The sequence below is a fragment of the Pterocles gutturalis genome, unplaced genomic scaffold (genome assembly GCF_000699245.1).
Source record: "Pterocles gutturalis isolate BGI_N339 unplaced genomic scaffold, ASM69924v1 scaffold6251, whole genome shotgun sequence".
NCBI classification, from domain to species: Eukaryota; Metazoa; Chordata; class Aves; order Pterocliformes; family Pteroclidae; genus Pterocles; species Pterocles gutturalis.
In genome coordinates, this window is record NW_010105286.1 from 5079 (window position 1) to 12397 (window position 7319).

The window sequence follows — 7319 nt, forward strand, 5'->3', positions numbered from 1 at the left end:
TTACAGAAGACGGAGTGAATTGATCACCATATAACGTGAGAAAAGCATATAGATGTGGCGAAACCAGAGGAGCTGGCTGCGATGACACCGCATGGCTCTCTAGAAGGAAAAATAGTGGAGAAAGCGTTACAAGAACCTTCAAGACCTAATGTGCATGCAGTTTCTTAGGCCTCCTGTGAGGTTCACTGACAATTCATAGGACAGTTTTCAGTGAGTAAGGAAGAAGTAGTGGAGGTAGAAGGCTGCCTGCTCTGTGGGGCCAAGGGGCAGGGGGAGGCCTGTCTGCACGCTGTGGCTGCTGCTGTGCTGCCCAGCGTTCAGAGGGGTCCTGCTAGAAAGGACACTATCAGCTGCAGATTGGTGCTGTGACAGTTTCTGTGTCAGTAACTCCTCCTTGCTATGTGATCTCACGCCTGGGTGTTCACATGCTGGGGAAGCAGAAACCTGATAGGTGTGCGTCTGAGAACACTTTGCATGCTGCTTCCGATCATACATTGCCAGATGAAACTTCATCTATTTATAGTGCACTAGCTTAGAAAGGTAGGATTTCAGAAACACAAAACGCAAGAGAATAATGCCACTTTTATCAGAGCAGTTTCTATACGTAACTCTTATTGTTTAGCAGCCTCAGAAGCAGGAAAGTTCTGTGCATGTCATTTGTGGATTAACAGGACTGTTTGCTGGGCAAACATTTACATCCTATAGAAGGGGAGATAAACAGATTCTGCTATACGGAACTGTGGACTAAATGTGTGAGATCTCATGCAGCAAAACCGCTAAAAAAATACACAGTAGAGAAGGAAACTCATAAGGAACTTTGGACCACAAGTTTACCAGCTGTCTCCATCTTTAGTTAGAGCTATGACCTAAGGATGCTGTTCCTGCAGTCATGCTGTTCTCTGACAGGCCACTCACACGTTCAGAATATTACGCTGGATCCAGTCTCCTTTAAAATACATCCTACATCCCAGACAGTGTAAACACTCAGTGCACTGTGACTACTGAAGATCTCAGAGCTACAAATCTGCTCAGCCCTGTCCTGCTAGCCACACAGCACATGAAGCAACCAGTCTTGTCCATTCACATTTCACAAATCACCGGAGATCATTCATTAGTGACATTTATAATCCATGTATATAATTATTTGTGAAGTTCTCTGGGAATATGACACTTCTGACTAAAGTCTTCACAATGATGATGAACTACTCAAACAGGTTAAGCAGGTACCACACATCTCACCCTGGCTTTTTCAGTCTCCTCCTCTGTGAGTATGAAGAGCGCATCTCTGGGCAGGAGGCAGGAAATGAGTACATCCAGGATGGAGATGTACTTCCGGAAGAGATTTACTGATTCAAGCACGAGCACATGGCAGCCTAGACAGAGAAAGAGGATAAATATTTCAAAACAACAATATTCTTGTAGGGTTCCCACCTCTCTAGGCTCAGCAGGTCTTTGCAGGCTCCCCTGTATTGCTGGCCATGGCGATCCTTTTTGTGCAAAAGGGGAGCAACTTTTACCCATGCTGCTACCAGGATCTCTTTGTGCCCAGTGCACGTCAATGACCATTTGTACTGGTTCTTGTTCTGTATGTGGTCTGTGGAAAGCAAAGCTAGCTATGAGTACCAGAGGGTTTGGTTTTTTTGGTTTTTTTTTTTTTTGCTTATAATTCAAATTATTCCCACATAGTTAGACTCAAAGGAAAAAGCACAGGATGGCTCTCTGGATGCTGACACTGTATCATATAATAGAAATTTAAAACAGTAGACTCTGTTTCAGCTACAAAAATGAACTTTCCTCTTTCTACTCCAATTCTTAGATACATAAAAAATATTTACACCATTCAGGAATGGCTGTATCAAATATTAACTCAGGCAGACAGTTACACTTTAACAGAGTTCCCGAATTCATTGCTGAGAAGCTTGTGATGAGGCAGATGAAGGTAACATGTATAAAGATTATACTGGTGGGTAATTTTTTTCCTCTTTTAAAGAGCCCCTTGAACTCAAAAGTTAGTTGCTGTTTTTTTTCCACCATGGCCTGCCAGGAGCTGCCGGGAGATGGCAGTGTCCGCCAGCTGCAGAGGAAGCCGGGACCCAGAGCCCGCGGCCCTACCGGCAGTGCCTTGCTCAGGCTGCCCAGGTTAGGATCACTTTTGGCACCCCTCTCTCTGCCTTGAACGCCCTCCTGTCCTGTCTTAACTATGTCAGTGCTGTACCATGTCCCTGCTCCTGTCCTACTGCAGCCTCAGCCATCCAACCCTTGCAAGGTCATCGCGCCCGTCCCCGCAGAGCAGCAGCTGTGTGATGCCATCTGGAAGGACCCATGGCTCTGCCAAGCGCCCTGCAGGGAGTCCCTTGGACGTGCGGGAATGCAGGCAGCTGTGTGACCAGCATGGCCTGTGTCACTTCCTGACTGCGAGCCTGAGCCCCACTCTCGCTCAGGGTCCACCATGACAAGTGACAGACAGAGCAGTTGCTGCTTAGCTGCCGTGGCAGCTCGCTATTGCAAAGGATGCTCTGTAGTGACAAGTGTCACAGGTGCACGTGGAAGTGCCCTGACAGTTCTTTTACTCCCACTACAGACATTTCTTGTTTCCAAGTAGCGAACTTGGAAGCAAATGTGATGTGCCATGAGAAGGGGAAGCACTTTTCCGCCCTGTTCTCTGCAGAGATCCTCTGGGCTGCTCAGCAGGCAATCTGTTGGTGTGTCGTTTCAGAGAAAAGAATTAGTACAGCGCTGCCCTATGGCACAGGAGAGGAAAGGAATAGATATGGATCCCCTTGCTCTTGTAGTCAGCATTCCCACTGGCCACCAGTTTGCTTTTCAGTGCTTACTGGGGAGGTCAGGGCTAGAACAAACGTGGGTCAATGGGTCTTTCCTTTCCTGGGTGGTTGTTAATGGACCTTGGCAATTCCACGAGAATTCCTGTTCGCAATGATGGGAAGAGAGGCCGGGTGAAGGGTTACCCACCAGCAATCTCTGAACCTTGGGCTGCTCTGATAACAAAATGTGCTCTCCCCTTCTTATAAATTTTCCCTAAGAAACATTAATTCATGCCACAATTACACCCTCTTGTTCCCCAAAGCTCAGCAATAAGGGCTCAAAACAACAGCAAGTGATCTCAGTATTGATCAGTCTGACCTCCCGGGCCCCCATCGGTCAGATCAGGCAAAGCAACGGCATCAAGCCTGACAAACTGAAGGGCACTGTAAGAGCCTCCTGTGACAGCAATATGACAAGGATCTCCACATGCTGACAGCAAAGGCTGCTCCGCATGGGAACGTGAGATGAAATGAAGCAGGGAAGGAATGTACAGTCCAGGGAGAGATGGAAAAGGGTTCAGAGAAACAGGCTGCTCCCTGCCAAGCAGGGTAAGAGAAGTGCTGCCATTGATGAGTCTACTCCTGTGACACCAGCAGGTGAGGCTTTTCAGAGCCTGTTGTGACTGTGACCTGGGCAGGATGGGATTAACAGTGTAATACAACCTCTCTAGGGTGGCAGAAAGGGCAAGATCAATATAGCTACTGGATTAGGCCTAGAATAGAAGCACATGAAGCCTGCAGCCTGTTCGGCTTGGCTTTCTACTTCCAAATCACTTATGCAGCAAGTATGCGTAGAATGAGAAGATTATTAGCAGATCTATGTGTGCTAAAGGTTCACACTGCTCCTGACAGACGTTAGCACACCAATTCTTTTGGAAGAGCTCTGGTTATAGCTGGATGGGGCTGGCAGTAGGGTGCGTGTGTATCCAGCAGCTGTCTTGGCTTCTTGAAACAAGCCTATGTGCTTGTGCCTGGGCTGGAGAACTTGATTACAGATTATAAAAAGCCTGTTGTGTTTATGCTGGCTAAAGGCATTAGAAAGCAAAGCAGGATATTTAGGATGCTCATTTGCATATCACTGAGGCAATGCAAGGCTTAGCTGGCTTTTGCATTTGCAGAGAGATTTTTTGTGGATTCCCTGATCACAGGGGCTTAGGCAGGTTCACCCACAAATAGTTCCCTCTTACCAACAGGAGAGCAGCACATTTCCATGGCCTGAACATGCCTTTCAGCTCCATCCAGACAGCCTCAATCCCAACATCACTCTTGTTTCATTAAGCCACTCTGATGCACAGCCCTGCACGCCTGCCAGATCAAATTATAAATACTGGGAATTTCAATGAGACTGGAACTATATTTGGAAAGGCTTAGCGTAAGCAGCAGCATGGGAGCTCCCCGTTCCTTTCGTGTTTGTAGGTCATGTCAGATGTGATGTAATCAGAGCAGCAAGGCTTTCACATAGCTTCAGGAGTCTCTTGATGCTGCTAGAGAAATGGAAATGTTGTCTATACATGGGTCTGTTTCAAACCTGAACAATCTGAGGCCACATTCGGGACCATAGTGTATCTAACAAACCTGCATGAACAGCAAGTGAAGGTGGTTCAGTCTAGGTAAGGCCTGACATCTAGCACTGACATCTACCACTGCAGTTCCTTGCTCTTTCCTGTACTGCACACAGCACACACAGAGCACTTTGCTGCATCCCAAAGCTGAACAAAGAAAAGGTCCTAGGAAAGAAGCTGGCATTCATACTCCTCTTTCATAGATGGGGGAATTGAAGAGACTAAAGGCAGAACTCAGTTAAAGGGCATTGTGCCATCTTGGCTCACGCTCTCTCCATCAGATCTTGGTCTGCAATTTCCTGCTAGGAGGGAATTAAAACTGATTTGCTGTGACACATTGAAAAGCTACAATTATTTGGGAATTAGCATTAAAGAACCACAGTCCAGATGACTGCTGAGGGAGCAGGAGGTTGACTGGGTGGGCCTGGTTGAGCCACCTTCCTACATTCTGTCCAAACAGCTGACAGCTTTGTGCTTAAACTAGTTCCACAAATTTGTCCCTGAATCAGGCACTGTTTGCTAGAGATAAGGGCTGCAGATCTCCTCTGCGACAGCAGCTAGAAAAGGGGGTCAGGAGCAACCTGCTTCTGTACTTTGCTTCTTTCTTTTCCCTACTTCTACACAGAGTGTCTCAGTGATACTTGTTCATTTACAGTGCAAGAAGCCACTCCAACAATTTATTGTGCCAGTGAAGATTTCAGATACCTCTTCCATACTGACCACATTTTGATGGAAGCTTAGCTTGGAACACGCAGCCATCTGTGGCTGAGTTGGCAGTGGTTTCTGACACCCTTGTCACAAAAAAAAAAAAAAAAAAAAAGTCTTATGAGTAAGATGCAACCAAAAATGCTGGGACTGAGCTGAGACCTGGAAATAGCACTCATATTCACACAAGACAGCATGGGGCATAGGCCAGACACTGAATCACACCACCGAGACAGGACAACCCCAAAGGACACTGATAAAAAACTGCAAGGAGATAAAAGGGCAAGGAAGAGTTCAGCTGCAGGTTTCATTTGCATTGCAAATAGAGGTGAGTTAGGCAGATGAAAGCCTGGACAAAACATTAATGTAAACGATTGCCTAATGCCTGCAGGGTCACGGATGGGTAATGTGACATACCTTCAGGTAACTTCCGCTCTGAATGCAGGTACCTGTGAATGAAGAGATACATGGGGTAAACACTCAGTGAAGTTATACAAATCTTGATTTTACAGGTATAAAACTCTGTATGCTAAATCAACCCTTTTCTCTTAATACACACACACACATTTACAATGGCTAATCTTATAAGAAAGTTCAGAAGCTGACACTGGATGCACGTCAGGCAGTGGTCAGCCTCATTCCCCACACAATTCTGCCGTTACTTTCCTCATCCTGGCTGCTGGAACACAGCATAAGTAAACTCCACAAATCCAACACGCTCTCAAACTTCTCATGTTGCACTAAAGGAAACTGCAAGAGGCTGCCAAAGGCTATTCACCTCTGAGAGCACTGGCTCTTTGAAGCCTTGTGTCTGCTGACCAGGGACATTTTCTCAGTGGCAGCTCCTGTTTGGGGACAAGCTTCTTTCTTTCTAACCCACGCTGGCACTGGGACATGTGAGAAGCTGCTCTGACTTTTTGCTCACTAAGACTTTGATCCTCTAGTGACTTTGTCCTGGGAAGTCTCTGTAGCAACAATGTGTCCCTTGGAAACAGAAGGAGGGGACCAGCGCAGGAGATGTGAACAGTGATGGTACTTCCATCAAGAACTGTAAGCAAATGATCCTGATCTGGTGAATGTATCAGGGGGTATCAGCTTCAATTCCTTCTTCGTTCTCTTGTTTTTCCTGCTCTAGCCTGTGGTTCATGGCTTCAGAGCACTTATGCTCACACCACCATTTACATCGCCTCCAGATTTGGCCCATTGCAGGGATGGGAGAAAGTGGGTCTCCAGCAGATGGCACTCAGAGCTGTCCCACACCCAGGCTTGCTCTTCCATAAGACAAAAAAAAAAATCCAAACAATGGAACATTTGCCAAAAGGAGAAAGGAAATAAAAAAAGAAAAGTTATTTAACCCTGTGTAATATTTAAAGAGATTGTTATCATCTTATAGTGGTGTATTTAACGAAGGACAATGTGACAGTTCATGTGTAAATCAACCAGCATAAAACATACATTATATGTAAACTGTTATGTTTCTCCAGTCACTTTCAAACTAGGATTATCTCTGGCTATTGGTTAAGTTCAAGGAAAAGGATTAGCTACACAGGTGTAGACAAAATAGGAAGCACGGAGTAATGAATACCCAAAGCAATTCAAAGCAAAAGTCAATCCAGAAATGCAGGTCATGGCAGAGCTCAAACTGCAGTCAGAAGACATATGCCTTAAACAGATTCTCCTACCAATGGTCTCCTCTTCTCCAGAGCCAAAGATCTGCCAGCAATACCATTTTCTACTAAACAATGGCCTTGTAATACTAACTTGGCCACCTTCTAACCCACTACTCACGTCCTACTGTTCTGACAAAGATTGTTAGCTATTGCCTTGTAAACACTACCAGCAATTTTTCAGGGGCGGTGGAGTGGGAGGAAGGTTTAAGTGTCTCCATTAACATCTGCTCTGCTCTTCTGCCAGAGGTTTCTTCCCCCACAACTAGAATCTGGCCACCCAAAGAAGTGATTCAGCACTTGGTAAAGCTAGCAGGGTGGGAACTTCTTTAAACGAGCTCGGAGAGATAAAGCAGTAAGTGGTTGTGAAATCTGGCTCTCTCCAAAGTCCTGGTGTCTGTTCTGGGTGTGCTGCTCTGCCACAGAGGGACCTCCAGAGCACTAACTGACAGCAAATTAAAGCATGTGAAGAGCTGCTCCAAGAGTGAAATAATAATAACCACTGCTGGCCACTAGAAACAGGAGCAAGGGGAGATCCAGTACATATGGAAACATTTCAGCAG

At 46.0% G+C, this 7319-nt stretch overlaps 1 protein-coding gene across 1 annotated transcript in view; it reads right to left on the reverse strand.

The window, feature by feature from the left end:
* PIGL (phosphatidylinositol glycan anchor biosynthesis, class L) overlaps nt 1-7319 on the reverse strand; it is a gene marked incomplete at its 5' end in the record, with an annotated part of 53675 nt that continues 46356 nt past the window's right edge. The window contains 3 exons of the mRNA XM_010087324.1: nt 1-99; nt 1240-1373; nt 5507-5538. Of these exons, the coding sequence (XP_010085626.1) occupies nt 1-99; nt 1240-1373; nt 5507-5538 (265 nt within the window). The remainder of the gene's footprint in view (nt 100-1239; nt 1374-5506; nt 5539-7319) is intronic.